At 41.0% G+C, this 26,750-nt stretch overlaps 3 protein-coding genes across 4 annotated transcripts in view; 1 reads left to right on the top strand and 2 right to left on the bottom strand.

The window, feature by feature from the left end:
* The window catches only part of LOC139462342 (peroxisomal membrane protein 4-like), a 37,615-nt gene extending 28,652 nt beyond the window's left edge, over window positions 1-8,963 (bottom strand). Inside the window, exons 1-3 of the mRNA XM_071243993.1 lie at window positions 8,869-8,963; window positions 4,690-4,752; window positions 3,274-3,472 (exon numbers count right to left, since the gene is read on the bottom strand). Of these exons, the coding sequence (XP_071100094.1) occupies window positions 3,274-3,472; window positions 4,690-4,752; window positions 8,869-8,963 (357 nt within the window). The remainder of the gene's footprint in view (window positions 1-3,273; window positions 3,473-4,689; window positions 4,753-8,868) is intronic.
* Window positions 8,964-9,296: 333 nt separating this feature from the next.
* On the top strand, window positions 9,297-21,882 carry LOC139462341 (trans-1,2-dihydrobenzene-1,2-diol dehydrogenase-like). Of its 2 annotated transcripts, none has more exons than XM_071243991.1 (8): window positions 9,297-9,376; window positions 11,600-11,710; window positions 12,611-12,722; window positions 14,957-15,120; window positions 17,042-17,291; window positions 18,372-18,499; window positions 19,784-19,934; window positions 20,656-21,882. In XM_071243991.1, the coding sequence occupies exons 2-8, from the start codon at window positions 11,621-11,623 to the stop codon at window positions 20,775-20,777; spliced, it is 1,017 nt and encodes a 338-aa protein (XP_071100092.1). In that variant the 5' UTR covers window positions 9,297-9,376; window positions 11,600-11,620; the 3' UTR covers window positions 20,778-21,882. The 2 variants fall into 2 exon arrangements, with proteins under 2 accessions (XP_071100092.1, XP_071100093.1); XM_071243992.1 differs by lacking the exon at window positions 9,297-9,376 and adding an exon at window positions 10,263-10,283.
* Window positions 21,883-23,596: 1,714 nt separating this feature from the next.
* Window positions 23,597-24,388, bottom strand: LOC139461563 (BTB and MATH domain-containing protein 38-like). Its single transcript, XM_071243042.1, has one exon. The coding sequence runs from the start codon at window positions 24,386-24,388 to the stop codon at window positions 23,597-23,599; it is 792 nt and encodes a 263-aa protein (XP_071099143.1).
* Window positions 24,389-26,750: the final 2,362 nt, after the last annotated feature.

Below are 26,750 nucleotides of genomic sequence, written 5' to 3'. Positions count from 1 at the left end.
GCGTACGTGGGTGCATGCATTGGTTGCTGTGTGAGTGAGTGAATATTGTTTTATGATGCTTTTAGCAATATTCAAGGAATACCCCAGCAGGGGGGACACCAGAAATGGACTTCAAACATAGTACACATGCAGTATATCAAACTCGCCTTATTCGCCTTATGACAGAGAGAGATACATGATCCATTCTACATGTCCCCTTATATCGGTCACATAGCTCAAGGCTAAAATGTCCAGAGTCAAACACACACGTCTTCAACATACATGGCCAGAGACCCGTGAAGATCAGGGGTAGAATAGGTCTTCAGCAATCCATGCTTGCCGTAAAAGGCGACAGTGTTTGTCATAAGAAGCGACTAACGGGATTGGGTGGTCAGGCTCGCTGACTTGGTTGATGTATGTCATCAATTCTAATTGCGTGGATTGATGCTCAAGATATCAATCACTGGATTGTCTGGTCCAGACTCAAGTATTTTACAGACCGCCGTCATATAGCTGGAATATTGCTGAGTGCGGCGTTAAACAACAAACCAACCAAAACCAAATCCATGGCCAGAGTGCAGATTATTTGTTTGTTTATTTGTTTGTGTCTTGTTTAATGCTGAATTATTCCAGGAATATGACGGTGGTCTGTAAATAATTGAGTCTGGACCAGATAATCAAGTGATTGACACTGAGTGCAATGATCCACATTGTTGGAGTACAATGATACGCAATCAAACAAGTCCCAGAGTCTCCGTGTCTCCAAGTCTAACCATCCGATCTGTTTGGTTGCCGCTTATGACCAGCATAGGTTGCTGGGCACCAAATCTAACCCACAATTATTACAAGGGAAATCGCCAGTACTCACTGATTACATGACAAGCTAGGCTATAGATATCTGTAATTATTCAGAGGTGGATCTGGGATTTATTAAAAGAAGGGTTGCAGTTTTGAATTCTTACCTTTTACTATGAGATTTTCAAAAAACGTCTATGTCTCAATAAACTGAGAAAATATTAAGCAAAATAATACTGGAATTTATTATCATAAATAAAGAAACAGCCTCAACGCTGCAATTTCGCATATGCAACACAAGTGTCTTGTTGCAACAATGTGACTGCAAAATGATACAAGAAGACAACAAACTCTCCTCATACGGGTTGCAAAAACTCAGCAAGTTGTTGGTGATCACCATGGATGTAATGCTTCATCGATCGTTTGGTGCATTGCAAAACTTTTCAGTGCCACAAAACGAGTTTGGTATTGGTAGCTATGTCTATATGCAAAATGATACAAGTAGATATGGGTGACATTCAAATGTCTGCTTGCACACATGCAGGAGTCCAGTCAAGTCAGTATTTCATTCACCTGACGAAGGGCAAGAAGTAGCCATGAAACGTCCGTACCAAAGTAGAAGAAGTTATCCATAAGAGTCATTCATTCACCTGAGAAAGCAAGCTCCTCCTCAGTGCGTGACACCTTCGTTACACTCTCAGTAACATCGCTGCCACCAGTGTGGGCGCGGCCATTACAAGAATCTTGAAATTTGGCCTCTAACCCCAAATGTAGTAACGTTCATACTTTTGTTTACGTCTTTGGGAATGCCATCATAGTGAATTTCGAAAAGGTTTACGACTGACCATGTTTTCCAGATGAATTTACTTTGTCGTTTGTATCATCAGATTGGTTCCAGATTGCAGACTAACGGAAAATCAACCAACTTCTCCCTTACATTCTTACTATGTCAATAACATAATAATTTTAATAAAATAGAAATTCAAATTGACAAACAAAGAAAGTAATTTAGCAGGGGTAATTGTATTCGGCGTACCGACAGTCGTCACTTGTTTGTAAACATAACGGTCATTCAGTTGCGAGTTCAACTCAAAGCATGGTTGGGGTTACCTATCACAGTGAGGAGTTTTGACTGGTGGCAGCGATAGTATAGAGAGCTCCACGAACGGACTATCGCTGTGAGGAGCTTGCTGAGGAAGTAGCCATGAAACGTTGTTGCAAACAATAAAGAAGCTCTTATCCATAAATGGTTTCTCCAGGGAGTCTCCATGTGGAAATAGATATTACCAGGACATAAGACTTCTATGTACATGTCATGGGATCCATGGTGAGGGGATCATATACTCACCACCAAAAGAAATCATACATGTAGGGTAATATATGAAGAAGTACTCATATTCAAGAAGTATTAGGCTGGTTCGATGCACAAACAAACATCCTGTTCATGAATGCATCACATGTGACGTCATAGTTCCATCTGTCTCTTGCAGGATTCATGAGTAAAGTCTGGAAATCATGCGCAGCATATTGTGATAAAAACAAAGACACTCTGTGGAAACACTTGACTGATTGTCAGTTTTGTCATTAAGTGGTACACATTGGAAACATCTCTTCTTAGCGTATATACTTCTCTATATGTGATCAACCATGAGATAGGACCTTATGGGAGAAAAATCACATTTTGACTTCTTACTATATTTTAAAACTACAGTATCTTAGGACCACAAAAATACATTTGATGAGTTTCAATTCATATTTGGGGCGGTCGGGTAGCCTAGTGGTTAAAGCGTTCGCTCGTCACGCCGAAGACCCGGGTTCGATTCCCGACATGGGTACAATGTGTGAAGCCCATTTCTGGTGTCCCCCGCCGTGATATTGCTGGAATATTGCTAAAAGCGGCGTAAAACCAAACTCACTCACTCACTCACTCAATTCATATTTATTACAAAGTAACACGACATCCAACATTTGGACTCATTTTCTGCAAATTCCCATTTTCAGGCATATTAATGTTTATGTAATAATTGCAATTTTTAGATATAATGTCTGATTAATTGAACGTAGACATGCATGCTGAAATGCTTTGAAATAATGTTTTAATTACATTACAAACTAACGTGATAAAAGTGTGTTACTAGTTTTACAGTTTTACGGAATCAAGTTGACGTCAAACGTCTTTCTTTTTATGAGTGAGTGAGTGAGTGAGTGAGTGAGCGAATATGGTTTCACGCCGCTTTTAGCAATATTCCAGCAATATCACGGCAGGGGGACACCAGAAATGTGCTTCACACATTGTACCCATGTCTGGAATCGAACCAGGGTCTTCAGCGAGACGAGCGAACGCTTTAACCACTAGGCTACCCGACCGCCCCTTCTTTTTATCACGTAACAACACAATGGTATCCTAGCATCCATGACGTCCCTTTTCTCCAGGCAGGTCACATACGTTTCTATAGTTCGTGTATTGGATTTGAATATATAACTGTGTCACCATCTTACTTGTTCGTTGACTTTGTTGTATTTGCCGAACACCAGGTATCCGATGATGAAGGCGGAGATGAAGGAGTGGTGCTGGGACTTCTGTGTCTCCACCCACTTCATGCCAGAGGTCAGGGTCTTGTAACCCAGCACGAACAGGCCCAGGTTCCTCGAATGTGTGTATGTTGCCTCCAGTATGGAACGGAACTGATCATGCAGTCTGTCAACATGAGGAAGGGCTGGACATTAATTACAAAATAACAGCATGATATCAATGGTCCAAGTCTATCCAATCGTCATTCTTCGGGGGCCAATACATTCATGGACAATGAGTGAGTGAATGTTGTTTAAGGCCACAGTGAGTGAGTGAGTGAGTTGGGTTTAACGCCGCTTTTAACAGTATTCCAGCTATATCACGGCGTGTCAGCTTAATGTGGGAGGAAAGCCCGAAGTGATGCAGGTCTCAGACGTTTAAGGCCACAGTCAGCAATGTTCCTTCTATATACACCGGGCTGGACCAGACAAACCAGTGACTAAAAGCATGACTTACAATCCACACCATTGGTTAGGTGGACATCCAGTGATCCAAGTCTGACTTTTTTTGTCCAACCAACACTCATTAGTGGCCGGATGCTGGGGACATAATGTTCTCTATTGACTTAGGTCAAATAAGAACCAGAACAGAAAATTGCTTACACAGCGTTAGAAATTGGCACTAGTCCTATAGTCTGTGCAAAACTGCCCAATAGTTAAGGTATCATAAGAACTAGTAGAAATTTGCCATTATTGAGGTTTGGCTATGTGTTTTCTTTATAAGTGCTAGTGGACTAAAACAGTTAGTTTCTATAGCAGTTTCTATCTATTGTGTTCATCTTATCTGACAAATTGGTAACGAGGCTAGAGTTAGGAAATATTTCAGGCCTAAACAGTTTACAGTTTGGTCATTGAAATGTCACTTCACCTGCTAACCCTGCTTACATACAGTGAGTGAGTGAGTGAGTGAGTGAGTGAGTGAGTGAGTGAGTGAGTGAGTTGGGTTTTACGGCGCTTTTAACAGTATTCCAGTTATATCATGGCGTGTCAGCTTAATGTGGGAGGAAAGCCCGAAGTGATGCAGGTCTCAGACGTTTACCACTTCGGTGAAACCCACGAGCACGGGTATGGTGTTGACACACCTAGAAACATAATTAGGGTGAACAGGAACTTTTTGATCCACATTTAGGAACTTTACTGACAATTGCTTCTGACATGGGCCTGATATCAGCATTTCAGCAGATCTGGATCAATCCCTGAAACATGTGCTAAAGTCTACTGAATTGGTAGCAGATTCAACGATTAATTAACAATTAACCACAAGCCACAGCTCCAGCCAAATCACATGGTCAAATATTGTAATGGACTGAGCAAAGAATTTTTCAATTATAATCCAAAACTTACCTTCCTCCCTTGAAAAGAAATGTCATGACCAGGGCATGTGGAAATCGGACCTTCGCGCCATATCTGAAAATATTGAGTAGTGTGAAATACATGGGTTCTTGTATTTCGCATATGAGACATCAGCTTGATATTACATGTGTTAGTTTTTCACTTTTTGCTATTGTTTAAGGCCACACTCAGCAATATTTCAGTATATAATGGCAGCCTGGAAATAATCATGTCTGGAACAGATAATCCAGTGATTGGTATTGCGAAGAACGATCCATGCCATCAATGATCCATGCCATCAATGATCCACGCCGACACACGATGACACGCTAAACAAATGGAAACAAGAAATAGGGTCAGGAGCGTGTCCTATCAAAATTTGCTACATTCATGAAAATATCCTCATGAGTGACATTTGGCTCCAGCAAAATTGCTGTATATCTTGGCACCGAGTGCTATAGCAGATGGTTAGACATCAGGACCAAATATTCTCCCGCATATATATATAATTATCCTTCTTTATCCAGTTACATCTTCATTCTATTACATCTTCCTGAGGCAGGAGAGTTAACTGACTGTAAAAGTCCAGTTTCCACCCTTGCCGAACAAGGCCGTAATTTCTGGGTTCAATCATAGCACCACCAGTGGCTCTTACAAGTTATGTCCCTTCTATGTCCCCGCTATTGACAAATCAGATTCCACCTCTGATATCACTTGCATTTGCTTCAAACAAAATGGCGCCACAAGTGAAGATAATCTGATTGATAATTAAGATCCATATTGTAATAAAACAGGTCTCACTTTGTAAGTGCATCAAATGATGTGAGCCCCTTTATTAAAAACATGAAAAGATTTGGACACATGCTTTGCAAATCCTGCAATTGACTGAAATCTGCACTGCAGTTTACGAAATGGATGTTGATTTCGTTACGCGATTTTGATTGGACTCTGTATAGACTTATTAATCAAGCCAAAATATAACTTCATAATTCCAGCCTAGTTTGGCAAGGGTGGAAACTGGACTTTTATAGTCAGTAAACTCCCTTGCCTCGGGAAAATGTTCTATTGTGATATACATGTATACTCTGGACCCATTCTCCACCTTAGCTTCAGGATCTCTGTGAAGACCTGTCTTAGAACTGTTCATCAGTGTGAGTGAGTATTGTTGTCACACTTTTAGCAATATTCCAGCAATATCACTGCCAGGGACACCACAAATGGGCTTCACACATTGTACCCATGTGGGGATGCGAACCCGGGTCTTCGGCATGACAATCGAACATTTTAACCACGAGGCCACCAACTGTCCCTTGATCATCAGCAACCCATGCTTGTTGTACGAGGCAACTAACATGATAGAGTGGTCAGAATCAGTGACTTGGTTGATGCATGTCATTGTATCCCAATTACACAGATCAATGCTCATGATGTCAATCACTGGACTGTCTGGACTAGACTTGATTATTTACAGATCACTGTCATATATCTGGATTATTGCCGAGGACAGTGTTAACAACAAATAAACAAACAAACTACTCTGTAAAACATTTATTTTCAGCTAAAACTTCATATATAACAGTCTTGTGATTTGTTTATATACGATTTTGAATGTATATTGATGCTGAATCGCATCAGGAGAGTAATTTTGATTGGTTATTCATCTTAAAGGGGCACTGATCTAACGCAATTCCCCGGGACTGGTTGTTGCCTTTGTTATTGTTTTTTCCCAGTGAGTACCCGGATGTATAGCAGAAATCTAGACTAGTTCGCGACCTCTGCTGCGCCATTCGTAAGCGCATTAGTCACTTTTATTGTTAGTAATAAGGGCGTATGGTCACATTGATCAACAAAATGAAATAGCATTGGTAATGGTGACGAAGTTACTTGCTTGGCAATTTTGCGATTTTCGTTTACACTATTTTGACTTGCAACACAAAGTAAATATTTCACCTGAGCATTGTTTTTTTTATAGTGTGTATATTTTTTTACTGTCAAATGTGTAACACATTTATTAAACGTCTAAATATTCAGTTATTTTACAAAGTGACTGAAAAACATTTCCATCTGTATTATTATGATAACAAATTCCACCAAGTCATCACCAAGAGACTGAAAATGTTACGTTGAAAAGTACATTTCTATGTTGTTTGGCTTCTAATCCTACATAATAATCTGTTGTGATGTTTGTAGGCCCTTTTGATCGTCTTAATCAATCTGGACAGATTTTTTAGTCGAAATGACTGAAATATTTACACATTTTTAAATTGCCTGAGAGAATCACATTTTACAAATTGACGGTAATATATACACGCTTACAAAGGAAAAGACCTGTGAAAACAACGTCTATCGCGCATTGAAGAATTTCCCAACCAAGACATAGAGAAACAAGAACGAATCGGTTTAAAAGAAGGAAAACAAAATGCAAATATCATAATTACAACCTACCAAATTTATGTGTATAAATTTTAGGCAGCTTCCTTGTTCGAGGAATGTATCCGTGAATATCCACACAAAGGAACAATATCCCACTCGTCTGCAGCTGTACAAAGAAACTTATTCGATGTCACGTGTCTCACTAACAATCAAATATTTTAAAAGATATATATCGTTTCGGGATATTAGAACCCGTGTTCGTTTCTCAACTGATCACTTGGATTGTTTCAGGTGTTTCACATAGGTGTCACGTCTCAATGGTCGGCTGAGAAAGCCCACGTGACAACTATTTTCATAACGTCCACGGTTCCTAAAAAATCCATTGCGTGATAGATAACAATGATCAATCAATCAACGTATTATCAGTTAACCCTTTGAACAAAGTATGTTGTTTTTACATCGGCACTTCACGCCAATATATGAGTGTATTCCCTTTTTATTAGAAAACCTAGACATGTAAACACTCACTCTTGACATATCCACTGTGCAAAATAACAGTGATTAATCAATCAACGTATTTTCTGTTAATCCTTTGATGACATGGAACGATCCGTTGATTCACAAAACAAAGTAAATCAAATGATCATTCATCTCTTGCTGGGCTGACACGTGCATATTACATAACACACATTTCACCTCACTTCAAACCTGGATTTAGATTGAATAATTACCCCAGACACAATAAATGCCAAATGGGAACCTTTGTCAGGTAATCTAAGTGGTGATACCACTAACTGTACCTGTAATAAATTCATTAACTGAGCATCAAGTGAATGACGACAAATACACAAGTGTAGGGTTATACCAGAAAACGTGGATGACAACAAGGGAGTAGTAATCGTATTATCGACGCAAGCCGAAATCCGAAAATCCTTTCACTGCATGGATACTTTTTTTAGTATTAAACTATAACCATCTGGGGTATTTCCAAATGACATCTGATGAGCTCCGCTGTTCTTTTTGTCTGTTTGTTTAGGCTGAAGAAATTAATTAACATGCGCCCTTTGTCGAAATCTTTATAGATCACAGTTAACCAATCAGTGTTTATGCAAAAATGCGTAAAACAAATATTGCCTCCAGCCTCCAAGTTTATTTAGCTGTCCTTGCAGACGGTAGCCCAGTCTCTGGTCACGCTCAGTTGCGTTGCGTATCATCCGGGTACTCACGGGGGGAAAAACAATAACAAAGGCAACAACCAGTCAGGGGAATGGCGTTAGATTAGTGCCCCTTTAAGCTATATTTTGTGCTACCTTTGTGATAAGAGAGATGTCGCTTGGGAAGCCACTTCCAAAATGTATCTATGTTAATCATAACAGAATGATATATGATAAATCATATGTCAGATTTTAGGTGACAACACTGTTTTACTTTTTATCCTTATAACAAAACATTTAATAGTTTCTAGCACGTCAATGACAACAATGTTAACTTTATTAAATATAATGTAACAAACCAAATCTGATACCCATGTTACAATACATGTGATAATGATTTATATCACTTCTTTATGAGAGGAATATTTTCAATTAGATATATTGTAACCAGCGGGTAACTTAGCATATGTACTTTCAGGCGGTTTGAACTTTGGACTGAATCGATAATACAGTTACTACAACTAACATAGACTAGATGATAGATCATTATCAGTATCACCCGGTTATTATTGCAAATATTCGCAAAAAAAACCATAATCCAAAGACGTTTGGGAATAAGCCTTCCCTTAAATGTGCTTTGAACGTGATAAGATAAATTACTCACACAACTCCATTTCTGAATCCTTTTAGTAAAGCCAACAAAGGCCGGTACTGCCCTGACGCTAGCAGACGATTAATGCTTTCCATGGAGGCAGCCATTTTAAAATATCATTCGATGAAAACTCCTTACACCGAAGCTGGCAAGCTCCTTCCCAGCGCGTGACACCTTCGTTACACTCTCGGTAATAGAGAGCTCCTCGAGCGGACCATCGCTGTGAGGAGCTTGCGAAGCTGGCGAACGCCTAAGCTGGGCCCCGTCTCCAATATAACAATATTGGCGCAAGTTGACGACGCGCATAGGGAGCCGGGAACCAGCTTAGCGAACGCCAAGCTCCTCACAGTGATACCTCTGATGATAGGTTGAGACTCGCAACCGAACGACCGTTATGTGTGATCAGTGAACATCATGAATGTGCAGAGATAAAGGGACGCAACTCTTACTTGACAAGCATATTTCGTTACGGGTTGGAATTGACCGGGTTATAGGCAGACCACGAACGTTGTTCTCTAAGGTAGACCTAACTGCAGACAGACTCCGTGATCAACACAGTACATTTGGTTTTATGCATGATTAAAGGTGTGTTCCAAATTTTAATTCGTAACTCCCGTTTCAAATGAGACAGATTATCACAAGGATGAAGTGGGATGAATTCAATTTTTTCAAAGACACAAATGTGTTGTCTATTGGTTCTTGTTATGCGGGTTGATCCATTTGAGATGATGAAAAGTTGGGGTTGGCGATTTCGATTTTACTTACTGGAATGGAGATCAGATTGGGCGACAGTGGGGGAAGTTGTTGCTAGTGACAACTACGTTTTCATGTGTCCAGACTTGAGTATAAGTTGCAATAATCATGTTTGTAGCAATATTCACATGGGGGATTTGGTTTTAGGATTGGTTGTCAGACACTTACAGTCAATTCTCGTTTATCCGACACTCGTTAATCCGACAATCAGCTTTATCCGACACAAATGATGGCAACCGATAAAATCAGTGCTATTTAGGCCAGTTAATCCGACAGTCCCGCACTCTGACACACGTAATTTGCAACTCATTAATCAGTCTCCTTAATCCGACACGAGTAGACAGCCCCGTGTTTTGATGCGAGACGAGCCGACGAGTAGCTGCATATTTCAACGGCTGCAGAGATAAACTTGCTTAACAATAAACAATTACTGCTTTAAATAAACAAAACAGGATTAATCACATGCCTAGATTACCTCAATCGCATTAAAATTGGATACAAGTTCTCGCTACCGCTGAGGACATCCCATTACTCGTTAATCCTACATAATTATATGCAACCAACAATGTCTGATTAACAGGACTTGACTGTATATTGCTTGTATGAGAACACTTAGAAGATCAAGTGGTCAGTGGTCTGGATGATTGGTTTCAGTTCAGCAGTTTTAAGGTCCAGTGAGTAAAGTGATCCCTTGTCATGCTGGGTTCAAATCCTCACATGGGTGTGCAGAGTTGCGTCCCTTGGGCACGCCAGAAACCTATGATTGTGGGTTCAAATCCTGGTTCGCCCTGATTATGTTTCTAGGTTTGTCAGCACCATACCATGCTCGTGGGTTTCACCAAAGTGGTAAACGTCTGAGACCTGTGTAGCCGGGTGGTGGTGCTAACTCTGAATGAGTTATAGCCACATTAGTACCACCCACTTATAACCCATAGTATTCATTCTATACATATATACATACATACATACATACATACATGTTCATCTATTATCACCATCACTTCATTCTGTTCATTATATGTTGTCCTTGTCTGCAGTTGAATGTCAGCCAACTAACACCAACCCCGATACCCTTTTGCAGCCTCTGTAATTTCTCCAGCTTCACCGGGACTTCCCCCTATCTATTTTTAGATATGTCCACCACTTCATGTGACTGAAGCATCTTGACTTCCTTTAATACCTGTCAGATGCTACCTTTCTTCTGATTGGCCCTTTGGTCCACTTCTTTAAACTTCCTTTCTCACCTGCCCTCCTCATGCATTCTGCATGACCTCGTTATGGAGGGAGGACTCTTCTTTCCAGGTGAGAAACATTTCAATATTCTTATCTCTTTCCATCCTGCTTTGGAAACAAATATACTCATAGAAAGGGTATCACAGCTTTTCATTAAAGTAAAATATATTTAATTCCATTATTATTTAATTTGTTATATCTAAATATTTGCCAGTTCACACATTTTGTGTTACATTAATTGAGCACATGGTCTTCAACCATGTGCTTCAACCATGTGCTTCAACCATGTTCTACCCAACGTATCCTTATAAATTAATCTGTTTCCTTTTTGGCTTAAATTAAATTATAAGAATTCTGCATGAACTCTTTATGGAGGGAGGATTCTTCTTTACACCTTCCCTCCCACCATCTACTACAAATAAATAAATATCATCATCCAAGAACTGCCTCATGTTTTGACAAGCAGCCCAGTGGCTGGACACATCACACCACACCTGGCTACACCTGCATCACTTCGGGCTTTCCTCCCACATTAAGCTGACACGCCGCGATATAACTGGAATACTGTTTAAAGTGGCGTTAAACCCAACTCACTCACTCACTCACATGGGCGCAATGTGTGAAGCCTTAAATTCTCAGGGTTTATGTAAATTGAATGTTGCTTGAACATTGCTTGAACATTGCTTGAACATTGCTTGAATGTTGCAAAAAGTGTCATAAGAATAATTTACTTACTGACACTGTTTTAAACATGAAGTTTGCAGGAAGACACATCGCCATGGCAACCAGGTGGGGAATCTTGAGTGCTGGGAAGATATCCCATGACTTCACCTCAGCCCTTGTCAGTCAAAACCCGGAGGAGCATCAGGTAAATAGACAAATATTTGAATACTAAACTTGAATATTAAATTGGCAAAATCATGTATATGATAGCCATGCTGGCAAATAGGAGGAGCATTTGCTGTGATGAAAATGAACTAGGTCTAACATTTTTTTTCTGTTTTTTTTTTCAATGTGACATTTCAAGCACAAAAACTGCAACTAAGAAAGAGCTTGCCTAATGCTGAGTGCAGTGCTCAACAAACATATAAACAACTATATATGTGCTCACCTGTGGCAACGTTAAACAACAAACATACAAACAACTATTTTAGTGCTCACCTGTGTGCAACGTTAAACAACAAAGATACAAAACAATTGTATGTGCTCACCTGTGGCAACGTTAAACGAGAAACATATAAACAACAATATATGTGCTCAGCTGTGTGCAACGTTAAACAACAAACATACAAACAACTATATATGTGCTCACCTGTGTGCAGCATTAAACGAGAAACATACAAAACAAATGTATGTGCTCACCTGTGTGCAACGTTAAACAAGAAACATACAAAACAAATGCATGTGCTCACCTGTGTGCAGCATTAAACAACAAACATACAAAACAAATGTATGTGCTCACTTGTGTGCAACGTTAAACAACAAACATACAAAACAAATGTATGTGCTCACCTGTGTGCAGCATTAAACAACAAACATACAAAACAAATGTATGTGCTCACCTGTGTGCAGCATTAAACAACAAACATACAAAACAAATGTATGTGCTCACCTGTGTGCAACATTAAATGAGAAACATACAAAACAAAGGTATGTGCTCACCTGCGTGCAACATTAAATGAGAAACATACAAAACAAATGTATGTGCTCACCTGTGTGCAACATTAAACAAGAAACATACAAAACAAATGTATGTGCTCACCTGCAGGTAGTAGCTGTTGCTGCCCGATCAGCTGACAGAGCCAAGGAATTTGCTGACAAGTTTGGGATAAAGTCTGCTTATGGAAGCTATGAAGAGCTAGTGAAGAACCCTGATGTTGGTAAGTGAGTGAGTGAGTGATTGAGTTGGGTTTAATGCATCTTCCCGAGGCAAGAGAGTCAACTGACTTTAAAAGTCCAGTTTTCACCCTTGCCGAACTAGGCTGGAATTCCTGGGCTCGATCGTAGCGCCACCAGTGGCTACTACGAGTTATGTCCTTTCTGTGCCTCTCCTATTGACCAATCAGATTCCACCTCTCGTATCACTTGCATTTGTTTTAACAAAACGGTGGCGCCCAGTCAAGACGATCTGATCGATAATCAAGATCTATATTGTGATAAAAAGAGTCTTGTATCGCGAAGTGCATCAAATCACGTGAGCACCTTGATTAAAAACATGAAAAGATTTAGAAAATATCTGTTGACAACGAGTTGGCGGTGCACATGCTTTGCAAATCCTGCAGTCTACAGAAATCTGCATGACACTCTACGAACCGGATTTCGATTTCGGTGCGCGATTTTGATTGGACTATGCATAGACTCGTTAGCCCAGCCAAAATCTAACTCCGTAATACCAGCCTAGTTCGGCAAGGGTGGAAACTATACTTTTATAGTCAGTTAACTCACTTGCCTCAGGAAGATGGGTTTAATGGTGGTCTGAACAGTGTTTTAGTTATATCATAGCACGTCTGTTTGATGTGGGAGGAAAGAATGCAGTGATGCAGGATTTGGTGTTTTTCTCCTGAAGTGAAACCCAAAAATATGAGTATGGTGCTGACAAACCAAGAACCAATCTGGACAAACCAGGATTCTGACCAATGATAGGCTTCAAAGGGACGCAACTGTGCACAACGAATTGTGGCACCTCAGACAGCTGGGCCACCCGTGGGGGTCCTTGGTGACCATGGAATCACATTGTTCTTAGACAGTCAGAGCTCCAGATAAGCTGCGTATCTGCGTGAAATACGCATCAGAAATGCAGAAATACACAGTAAAATATAATCCAAGCGTATCAAATACGCAACGAACATTACAGATACGCTACAAAAATAAAACTTGTGCGTATCATCAAAATATTGTGAAGTAACCCTGCGTATTCGATTAGCAAATCAGCAACTTAATTTGAAATTATAAAGGGGCATTCCGTCAACCTTGCCAAACTCGATGACAGTTACATCATGATCATTTGCCATCACACTTTCTTGTGGAAGTATCGTGGTATTTTTGAGTCCTATAAAGCTCTCGAACCCACACGACACCAGTTTGCAGGGACTAGATGAATAGTGTTTTTAAATATTTAACTTAAATACCCACATGTGTAAAAACTAGTGGGTAACAGAAATTTGAATACGCAGGTAGAATTACTGATACCCAATGATTTTAAAATGCATGGGTAAAATACCCACAACACCAAAAGCTTATCTGGAGCTCTGGACAGTGGTCGGATTAGTTGCAATTTTACTGCAAAGTACAATAACAAACATTGAGGTTGTAGTTAGTGTATTAACATCATCAAATACTAAAATTTTAATTTACTGATCAAAAAGCCAATGTACATATTTTTGCATATTTCAAGTTTGACATTCCAGCTTTATAAATGTTCAAATCTAACCCTTGATAATCTGTTTTAGACTGCATTCTACTTACAAACAAGGTTGTTTGTAGCTTAATCAATCTCCTAGTTTTCGCTACCGCTAAACAGAGATCTGATGACATCCCATTACAGGTCATGTCAGACCAACCTTTCGCAAACTTTGACCGACCAATGAAATGACTGACAAGAAATTGACATTATGCAATCAGAAGGCAGCTTTCTTGAGCTTTACAACACTAGTTTCCAACTGGCGACTACGCTTCCAAACATATTTTGACGTATTCTTGATTAATAATGTGAAAACTGATAAAAAGAACATTCTGGAATGGCTTATAGATGGCCAAGATTGTATGGATGTAATCATAAAACCTGTAACTGTCATTCAGAATACCCTCTGTTAAATATTTCGAGGTTGCATGAGTAGAAAACACATTCCGAGTGTCACTTTCATGATCTGGTTGGCGATTGGGTGGATGAAAGGTTTTTCTGATGTGACCCGTAATGTGATGTCCTCAGATCTTTGTTTATCAATAGCAAGAACTAAGATCTGATTTTAATGAGATTGTAGCTTAATCCAATGTCATTAACTAACTGTCAACATATCAAACTCTTCAAACATTTCAGTTGTCGCACGGCTATATACTTTGTGTAAGTTGAAGAAGTACAAATAATGTTAATTTCATGAAGTTTTGCTTCTTACAGAAATTATTTACATCGGTTCCATCCATCCGGAACACTATAAGATGTGTCTCCTGTGTCTTGATGCTGGCAAACATGTCCTGTGTGAGAAGCCAATGACCTTGACCTCAGCACAGACCAAACTTGTGCTGAAGACAGCTAAAGAGAAGAAACTGTTTTTCATGGAAGTTAGTACCGCATTGTCTCAACTATGAGCACAGATGCGAATTTCTTCATAGAATCAGTGTATAGGCAGCTGAAGCTGTAATAGGTCCACAGTACCTGTGGTTGGCTCCCTTTGTTGTTTGATGCTGAGTAGGTCCACGTCCTCAAAGTGTTTGTTTGTTGTTTAATGCCGCACTCAGCACTCAGATCTTCATGGGTCTCCTGACCCGTGAAGATTCCGGGGTAGAATAAGTCTTCAGCAACCCATGCTTGCCGTAAAAGGCAACTATGCTTGTCATAAAAGGCGACTAACGGGATCTGGTGGTCAGGCTCGCTGACTTGGTTGATGCCTGTCATCGATCCCAATTGCGAGGATCTATGCTCATGATTTTAATCACTGGATTGTCTGTTCCAGACTCAATTATTTACAGACCGCCGTCTTATTGCTGAGTGCGGCGTAAAACAACAAACCAACCAACCAAATCATGGGTCTCCTCAAAGTGAATGAAAAGATCTAAACCAAGACGAGCAATATTTAGTAGCCTAATAAATACTATTACAAATGCAAGGGACAGAAAATAGAATTTACAAATAAATTTCACACCATTTCATGTCACCCTCAAATACTTGGTGTGTTTCACATCATTTCACCTCACCCTCAAATACTTGGTCTAAGTTTCACATCATTTCACCTCACCCTCAAATACTTGATCTAAGTTTCACACCATTTCACGTCACCCTCAAATACTTGGTCTAAGTTTCACACCATTTCACGTCACCCTCAAATACTTGATCTAAGTTTCACATCGCTTCACATCACTTTTGTATACTTGATCTAAGTTTCACATCGTTTCACATCATTTCACATCATTTCACATCACCCTCAGGTATATGATCTAACTTTCACACCATTTCACGTCACCCTCATATATTTGATCTAAGTTTCACATCGTTCCGGGGGCATGGGTGGCCCAGTCGTATAAGGCGCAGCAATTCGCTGTGCAGAGTTGTGTCCCTTGGGCACGCCAGAAACCTATGATTGTGGGTTCAAATCCCGGTTCGCCCCAATTATGTTTCTAGGTTTGTCAGCACCATCCCGTGCTCGTGGGTTTCACCAAAGTGGTAAACATCTGAGACCTGCATCACTTCGGGCTTTCCTCCTACATTAAGCTGACACGACATGATATAACTGGAATAAATGTTAAAAGCGGTGTTAAACCAACTCACTCACTCACATCGTTCCACATCACCTTCATATACTTGATCTAAGTTTCACATCATTTCACATCAGCCTCAGGTACATGATCTAAGTTTCACATCATTTCACATCACGTTCTAATACTTTATCTAAGTTTCACATCTTTTCACATCATCCTAAGGTATATGATCTAAGTTTCACATCTTTTCACATCACGTTCTTATACTTTATCTAAGTTTCACATCTTTTCACATCATCCTAAGGTATATGATCTAAGTTTCACATCTTTTCACATCACCCTAAGGTATATGATCTAAGTTCACATCATTTCACATGACTGTCATATACTTGGTCTGTTTCACATAATTTTGCATCTTCCTCATATATGTGATCTAAGTTTCACATCATTTCACATCACCCTCGGGTACTTGATCTAAGTTTCACATCATTTCACATCACCCTCGGGTACTTGATCTAAGTTTCACATCTTTTCACATCATCCTAAGGTATATGATCTAAGTTTCACATCTTTTCACATCATCCTAAGGTATATGATCTAAGTTTCACATCATTTCACGTCACACTCATATACATGATTGTTTCGTACATATACATAAGCTGTTGATACTCTCCGGGTTTCGCTATTGAATAAATGCTTATTGTCACACCTCTAGTCAGCATACCTCAGGGACACGGATCTAGTCTTACAATGATGCTCACTCTGGTGCCACTTTTGTTTGTAACAGGGCTTTTGGAGTCGATTCTTTCCCGTTTATGAGAAAGTACGTGAAGAGCTGTCTTCCAACTCCATCGGCGATATCATCCTGATACAGAATTCATTCTGCGTCAACATCTACGACATTGCCCGCATCAATGACAAGCGGCTGGGTGGTGGTGGCCTCATGGATATTGGCTGTTACTGTGTCATGATGGCCGACATGATCTTCAAGGAGAGGCCGGAGAAGATAGTGGCAGAAGGAGAGGTCACTAAGGATGGTGAGTGATCATGCTGGCCAGACGTTCTGTCATATTTTGGATTTATGGAATTGGTTTCAGCAAAATTCTGGTCATTAGGTTGGAAAAACAATAAACTAAAAAACTAATAAAGATTTTGTTTTTGTTGTCTGAATATGTTGTGATGTATGTATTCTTAGACATGGTGGTACGGTGCGAAATTAACTATTAAATATTTTCAAATATTTTCATAATCCTTGAAAGCTAAAAAAAATATGTGTATAGTGTTGTGTTACAGCAGGTTACCTATAACAATGGTGCTTAAAAAGATAACTTGGACTGGTCCAGTAGTTGTTCAGGGGCGCTCAATAAGGGGAATTCGGTGGCTGGAAGATTGCTGGCGTAGCAGGGCGTGGAGTCATTCCACAGATGACATCCTTACCATGTCAGCCTGCTGACGGGGTTAACCTCTTTGGTCGTGTGGACAAGGCATCCTACCTCGGATCAGTAGGTCTTTGGTTCGAATCCAATCACGTGACTCAGAAATTTTATGGTCGCTACTTTGGCGACCAACGTGGGGTTGAGCACGTTCATATTAAATTTGAGCAAAATAAGCTTCAGTACCCTACTATGCGGCCCGGGACGTTCCTTCTGTTGACGGGGAAGTATGTAGCAGGGGGTGGAGTCATCCCACAGCTGACATCCTTACCTTGTCAGCTTGCTGATGGGGTTATCTCTCTTTGGTCATGTGGACAAGGCGTCCAACCTCTGATCAGAAGGTCCGTGGTTCGAATCCAATCACAGGACTCGGAAATATTATGGCCGCTAAATTGGCGCCCAACGTGGGACTGAGCACGTTCATAATAAATTTGAGCAAAATAAGCTTCAGTACCCTACTATGCGGCCCAGGACGTGCCTTCTCTTGACGGGGGAGTATGTAGCAGGGCGTGGAGTCGTCCCACAGATGACATTCTTACCTTGTCAGCTTGCTGATGGGGTTAACCTCTTTGGTCATGTGGACAAGGCGTCCGAAGGTCTGTGGTTCGAATCCCATCAGGGTACTCGGAAATATTATGGCCGCTACACTTGCATAAAATAACAGTCACTCACTTGTTGTTTCAGGAGTTGATGCAGGAGGAGCCATAACTCTGAGGTTCAGCGGGGACCGTATCGCCAGTATTGTGTACCACACAAAGACCCAGAGCAGCTCCAACTCGATGCTTATATGCGGAACCAAAGGCTGTATCAAAGTGAGACTTGTCCGCATCTTTATACTTAAGAAAATGTTTCGTTCCACTCAGCAGTTTCAGGGAGGGGTTCGGGACTCTAATTTGCTATCAAATCCATTGAATTTGCAACTCAGAATAAACTTTAATGACCTAAACTTCACTTGAAGGTTCCATCAGACTGCTGCTGTCCTCTGAAATGGTTGAAGTCCTGTTATCACCAGATGAATAAATGTTTTCTTGCATTTTACACTCAAGTGAAGTGGGTTAATTTAAACAGTTGAATGGTGATTTAATTACAGGAAGTAGACTCTCTTTTTCTCACTAAAGATCAGACCCATGAAGATCCGGGGTAGAATAGGTCTTCAGCAACCCATGCTTGCCGTAAAAGGCGACTGTTTGTCGTAAGAGGCGACTAACAGGATCGGGTGGATTGTCTGGTCCAGACCTGATTATTTACAGACCGCAGTCATATAGCTGTAATATTGCTGAGTGCGGCGTAAAACAACATACAAGCAAGCACTAAAGATCAAATCCATTGCCTAATTTCACTTTATTTTACGGGCACTTAATATATCTAGGTTAGCAAAAAATGGCCCCATCTGCTGAACGAAGCAGCAAAGCAAAATACAAAGAGAAACTTTCTAATATACACAGGAAAACATGGACTCTGGTGTAAATGTTTCAGTTTTTGTAGCTGGTGCTTGTATAGATACTTAGATTGACCGGAAGTGTTATCGAAGCTGGCCTTGCTGATGTGCTTGAACTTGGAGTGTATGGATGAAATGGATAAATTATTGATTTTGAAGGTTTCGGCAGGGGCGTATGATAGGTGGCAATATAATGTAGTGCTTAATGTGTGTGTTTGTGTGGCTGCTTGTACTAGTCCGGACTGATGTCAAATTATAGTGCTAGCTCACTGAGATACCATGCCACAGTTTAACATGAATACCCTCCTTAGACACAGTATACTGACACCGAGCTGACCAGTCCTTGTTTTAGCCCCTTAATGCTGAGCGCCAGACAGGGTAACAACAAGTACCATCTTTTAACGTTTTTTGGTATGACACGGCCGGGGATCGAACTCCGGACCTTCCACTCTCCGGGCAGACACTCTACCATTAGACCACGGAGGTGGTCTTGTACTTAATGAGACACCCATGTGCAGTGAACTTGACATGACAACAAACCCCATATGCCGAGTTAACAATGCGAGCAACGGACGGTAGAATTATTTGCATTAATTTCATGATTTACAGTATCATCTGATACCTGGTTTATCCTTTGCCTGACTGTTGTTACATGCAGGTTGAGGACCCGTTCTGGTGTCCTACGAAGATGACGTCGCCATCAGGGGTGTTCGAGTTCCCTCTCCCTACATGCAAACTGAAGATGCACTTCTCCAACAGCGAGGGCTTCCAGTATGAACAGAGATGTGTCAGAGACTGTCTCAAGAAAGGTTTGTTATTTCACAAGACACTAAGCAATATTTCAATTATAAATGTATTTTGTGCTGGTTTTCTTGTTTACTTTGTTTATTTGTTGTTGAACACCATAATATTCCAGCTATATGACGGCGGGCTGTAATTAATCGAGTCTGGACCAGACTGATTGACATCATACCCGGGTAAGCATTAATTCACACAATTAGGATAAGATGACATGCATCGACTAAGTCAGCGAGCCTGACAACCCGATCCCATTGGTCCCTTCTTATGACAAATATGGGTTGCTGAAGACGGTCCGTAAATAATTGAGTCTGAACCACACAATCCTGTGATTGATATCATGAGCATCAATCCACACAATTGGGGTACAATAACATGCATCAATCAAGTCAGTGAGCCTGACCACCCGATCCCATTAGTTACCTCTTACGACTTGCATGTGTAGCTGAAGATCAATTCTAACCCCGATCTACTCAGTGAAAGATATGTACTGACCTGCATGACATGCACAGTGTGGAGGTCGGCAGTCGATGCAGACTGAACTAATAATCGGGGCATTGCAGTGTTGGCAGAATGTGTGTAATTCTGCCCTGAGGATAGTGTCAATGTCCCAGTGCTTCCTACACTATTATGTAGGTAACTGTGAAATCTTGTAGCCAATTAAGCTGAATATGAACAGTGCTGTTAAAAGAATAACACAAGGAATGGAGATAACCCATGTTTGTGTTTCAGGTGAGCTGGAGTGTCCCCTGATGAGCCATGCAAGTAGCGAAAACATCATCTTCATCATAGAGACTGCACTACAGCAGATGGGGGTGCAGTATAACACTACAGCAGATGCGGGTGCAGTATAGCACTACAGCAGATGGGGGTGCAGTATAACACTACAGCAGATGGGGGTACAGTATAGCACTACAGCAGATGGGGGTGCAGTATAACACTACAGCAGATGGGGGTACAGTATAGCACTACAGCAGATGGGGGTGCAGTATAACACTACAGCAGATGGGGGTGCAGTATAGCACTACAGCAGATGGGGGTGCAGTATAGCACTACAGCAGATGGGGGTAGAGTATAGCACTACAGCAGATAGGGGTGCAGTATAGCATTACAGCGGATGGGGGTACAGTATAGCACTACAGCAGATGGGGGTGCAGTATAACACTACAGCAGATGGGGTATAGTATAGCACTACAGCAGATGGGGGTGCAGTATAGCACTACAGCAGATGGGGGTGCAGTATAGCACTACAGCAGATGGGGGTGCAGAATAGCACTACAGCAGATGGGGTATAGTATAGCACTACAGCAGATGGGGGTACAGTATAGCACTACAGCAGATGGGGTATAGTATAGCACTACAGCAGATGGGGGTGCAGTATAGCACTACAGCAGATGGGGGTGCAGTATAGCACTACAGCAGATGGGGGTGCAGAATAGCACTACAGCAGATGGGGTATAGTATAGCACTACAGCAGATGGGGGTGCAGTATAGCACTACAGCAGATGGGGGTGCAGTATAGCACTACAGCAGACAGGGGTATAGTATAGCACTACAGCAGACGGAGGGTATAGTATAGCACTACAGCAGATGGGGGTGCAGTATAGCACTACAGCAGATGGGGGTGCAGTATAGCACTACAGCAGATGGGGGTGCAGTATAGCACTACAGCAGATGGGGGTGCAGTATAGCACTACAGCGGATGGGGGTGCAGTATAGCACTACAGCAGATGGGGTAGAGTATAGCGCTATAGCAGATGGGGGAACAGTATAAAACTCTGAAGATTCTAAGACTATGTGCCTTCATAAAAAAATCCATGTGAGTTGTTTGTAAGAATGGGATGAATGCAACTGTGTCCTGTGATAAATAGAATAGAAAGTACAATTGTTGGTTGTTTTTCCTTTTTCCAGTGTATTCATCATGCTTGAAAAAAAGGCAATAAATATTTTACAAACAATTTTAAGTTTTGTTCATATTGAGTGTCCCATTCATGGCAAAGCATAATAATCAAGTGAACAGTGATGTAAATACAGTCAGTTTATATGTTGTAACGTTACACCATACCCAAGTTCCATGTGGAAGTGAGTGAAGGTCGTTAAAATGATGGCTAGCAATATCCAAGAAATTTCACCATGATCTGTAACAGGTCTCAGAGAACCAAACCAACCAGTGGTTGACAGCATGAGCAACAGCCCATGCCATCTGAACCAGGACACATACGGAGCGGGGACACTGGTGGCCCAGTCGTCTAAGGCGCCTCGATCCGCTGTGCATAGTTGCGTCCGTTGGGCACGCCAGAAACCTATGATTGTGGGTTCGAATCCCGGTTTATCCCGATTCATCCCGATTATGTTTCTAGGTTTGTCAGCACCATACCCGTGCTCGTGGATTTCATCAAAGTTGTAAATGTCAGAGACCTGCATCACTTCGGGCTTTCCTCCCACATTAAGCTGACACGCTGCGATATACATGGAATACTGTTAAAAGGGACGTTAAACCCTACTCACTCACTCACCTTAACATTCAGCCTGCATTGTTCTGTGATGAGTGAGAATGACCCTTTTTGCTGCATGGGAGAGGAGAGACAAGAACAACATTGACCAATACATGAAGCACTTTATTGGAACATTAAGGTCCAATTATGAACTTGGAGAACTGATTTACATTTGAGTGGCAAGTATTAAAAATCCTGCAAAAGTCCTTGTCAGGACCAGATTTGAGATGAAATGGGGTTTGTCGCGAATATTGCATTTATATAACATACAATTTAAAGTCTTTTATGTAAGGTGTGGCCAGGGGATTGAACCACCGACCTTCAACTCTCCAGGCAAACACTCTATCCACTCCACGCAGAAGTGGTCCGGCGGAGAAGAGCAGAAATTTTTAAACCTTCAAATAGTGTTTGCATACTCAGTAACAATGTACAAGTCAAGAAACTATATTAATATTGTATGAGTGAGTGAGTGAGTTTGTTTAACGCTGCTTTTAACAATATTCCAGTTATACCGAGGCGTGTCAGCTTAATGGGGGAGGAAAGCCCGAAGTGATGCAGGTCTCAGACGTTTACCACCCGAGCACAGGTATGGTGCTGACAAACCTAGAAACATAATCGTGGCGAACCGGGATTCGAACCAACAATCATAGGTTTCTGGCGTGCCCAAGGGACGTCACTCTGCACTGCGAATCGTGGCGCCTTAGACGACTGGGCCACCCGTGCCCCCAATATTGTATGAAATAATTGGACATTCACAAGGACTTCCATGAGAGTATCAAGTCTAACATCGAGGAAAACTCACTAAAGCTGTCTCATGTTCCAACATGCCAATGCACCTCTCCACAATTCTGTTCTCATCATGGCTGCAATACATTACTGAACTTTGAACTCCACGAATAACCTCTGTATTAACCACTTTTTAGCACCATCAAATTTCCGCCTCCTCCCAAACGTGAAGAAAGAACTGTGAGACAAGCACTGTGCAAATGATGATGACTTCATTTCTGTGTGGAGGACTTTATAGCTGTCTACAACAATGGGATCCAGACACTCCAGCATCGGTGGCAGAAGTGTGTAGACCTCGGGCGTGATAAGGGTTGAAATATACTTAGCAATCAACTCCATCAACGTATTAGATCAAAGTTAGCTCAGAACATCTCAGCCACTCCTTGTAACCTTTAATAGCCAAATCTACCATGCATGTATTGATGTTGTGTCCGGCTAGGGAAACATTTGGCAAGGCTGTCTACTGAACTTGAAAGTGATTCGAAAGTGTGTCGCACGCGTTGTGGACAACTTGAACATGGTGGTCCGCGTTCCTTGCCGTACATCTCTTGACTCCAGCAGTCACATTTTGTCGCCTTGTCGTAGGCTTTCATGATCATTTCCTTAGAGAATTGAGATGCAATCGGTTTGGCCTTTTGCTCGATGAATATTAATCTTTTCAAAACGAGATCAAATCTGGTTTCTAATGAAATCTCTTCAAAACCCTCCGTCTTATTTAGACCAGCGTAATCCCCATACTCCTTGCCTAATGCAACATCCGTACATGACTTGGTGGCAGTTTTCAAATCATAGGCATCAGCTAGAAACAGGTAATGGATAAGATCTTTGTTACTCATATTTCCTGTTACCTTTAGACTATTGGTGATAAACCTCTCGCACCTTTGTTCGAGGAATTCAATTCCATATTCATCCGCCAGATGGAGCACTACATCCAGGTTTTCCCTTGTAATCGGATGATCCTTGGTAGAAGGGAATGCACATTGCAACAGCTCCACCACGTCACCGTATTTCTTGTCAGGTAGAGGGATCTCGGACTGGGAGCTCTCCTTGAAATCTCCCGTGAACATCACCGCGAAAACGGGCGAGACGTGAATCAGCATGTCCTTGTTCACATAGAGTTGTTTTCCCTCCACAGTCAGAGCAAGGTCAGTTTTGGTCTTTGGTGAGGAAAAGCATTCTCTCATTTATCTTTGGAATTCGTAGCACTAAGGTCAGTCTCACCCTCAAATTCACTGTCTTCAGAGTCAGACATTGTTGCTAAGCGTGCAGGTTGGTGTGTTGTATCGATGACACTATACACGTGTACTCTATCAGGAAGTCCCATGGTATCTGAGATATTGTTCGTCATATATCTTGACCTCAGTTTATCAAGTGAGATAAAGGTTTAATCTGGCTGTCAGTTTACTTGTATCAGAAGGTAGTCGATTGTATAGAGAACATTATTTTTGCAACACGGAAGGTATATAATTGTACATAAAAAGAACACCAGCCTGGAATAAGGCCATCCTCATCAATACAGAGTATTTCGTGGGCAAACCCATAATCTTTCTTTCTTTCTTTCTTTGTTGTTTAACCCTGCCAAATGACGGCGGTCTGTAATTAATCAAGTCTGGACCAGACAATCCAGTGACTGATATCATGAGCATCAATTCACGCAAATGGGATACAATGACATACAACAACCAAGTCAGCGAGCCCGATCACCCGATCCCGTAACTTGCTTCTTACGAGAAGCATATTTGCCTTTTTAGGCAAGCATGGGTTGCTGACGACCTATTCGACCCCGGATCTTCAGGGGGCTTTAACCATACTGAGACTCCACCACATGCAGCCTGCCTTGTGTTGTGATGGGCGAGAATGACACCTTCTGCAGCATGGGAGAGGTGAGGAAAGACAGAAAGCACATCGAAGAATGAATCAAGCACTGTATTCCAGTATTTAGGCCCAAATATGAACATTTAGTCTGTCTTACAGACCCTGATACATTTATATCAACTACAGCCCATGCAAGTCTATAATGTTTGGCAAGTCTAGATTAAATGAAGAGAATCACTGGGCTCCCTTTTTATTAGATTTTTATTTTCTGTATGATATGTTCATTTCAGAGACTATATGTTAGTCTAATGAACATTGTGAACTGGTTATCTTTTATATGGACGTATCAAAACTCCCGCAAGATGTCTTAAGAAGAGCAGGGGCGGTCGGGTAGCCTAGTGGTTACGCCGAAGACCCGGGTTCGATTCCCGACATGGGTACAATGTGTGAAGCCCATTTCTGGTGTCCCCCCTCCGTGATATTGATGGAATATTGCCAAAATCGGCGTAAAACCATACTCACTCACTCACATAAGAAGAACAGAGGTGATGTGAAATGTGTTTGAACAGGTTCAAGACAATTGCATAGAGATTTGCATATATTTGTGTGTGTGTTTCTGCTTGTAGTAGTCAGGACCTCTTGTGCTATCCCACCTGCCCCTGCCGCAGGTTAACACATAAGCCCCACTCAGACATGTAAGTACACTAAAACCGAACCGTCTGGTCCTTGTTTATTCCTCTTAATGCTGAACGTAGGCGGGGTAAGAAAGAGAACCATCGTTTAACGTCTTTTGGTATGACGTGGCCAGAGAATCGAACCAGCGATCTTTCACTCTCTGGTCAGATGCTGTATCAAAAACACCACAGGTGGTCGGAGAAGAGCAGAAAGGACAACCTCCCAAATATTGTTTACATACTCAGTAACATTTTTTTCTTGAACGACGACTATCAATTACGGATATACATAAGCAATATGCTACATGTAGTCAAGTGGAAGACGGGTGTGGAAAGCGGTTTAATGTCACATACAACTGTTCATGTTATACTCCTGAATATATAGTCTTTATTCATTATGTATTGTAGGCCACATGCCCATTATACATGACAGAGTATACAGTGGGAGAGAAACATTATAATATCAAATTTTAAGTGATTTACACAAGACGTAATTTCATTGCTTTGTAAATGAATACGGATAGATTTTGAAAGATCATTACATTATTTGATGCCATTAAGATATTAAACGTATGTATGGAGGAGTACAGGTAAAACCTTTTGGGTATATATTCTCGTCTTAAACGTACATATCGATCACAAATTATTATAGAATGAAATTCATATTCAATTTGATTTTGATTGCAAGCCAGACACAACCTTTAACATTTTAAGTCTTTTTTTATACCTCCCTGTCTCAATTCGGAGTTGGTGGCAACAGCATCTAAATTGCGCAAGGGCACGCCTATATTTAAAAATTGATAATTCTTTTAAATATGTTTCTAAGCCGAAATTTGTTTTGAATAAACTGTAAAGAGTTGATTTTGAGCTTGATGAAAGAGCTGCGTGCCAATTTTGTTCATAAGATACTTTTAGACGGAGCATAACTTCCGACAGAAAGCAGGAGATATTACTTATAAATTGTTAGTCCCATATGTAACCCAAACTGGTAGAGAATAGGATGTGTTTTACTTTTGATGCCCAGTTATACCATTACTACAGTCTAACAATAATAAGT

The sequence above is a fragment of the Haliotis cracherodii genome, unplaced genomic scaffold (assembly GCF_022045235.1).
Source record: "Haliotis cracherodii isolate W230 unplaced genomic scaffold, xgHalCrac1.p SCAF_15, whole genome shotgun sequence".
NCBI lineage: Eukaryota > Metazoa > Mollusca > Gastropoda > Lepetellida > Haliotidae > Haliotis > Haliotis cracherodii.
Note: the sequence above shows the minus strand (reverse complement) of the source record. Positions and strands in the feature narration are given on the sequence as shown.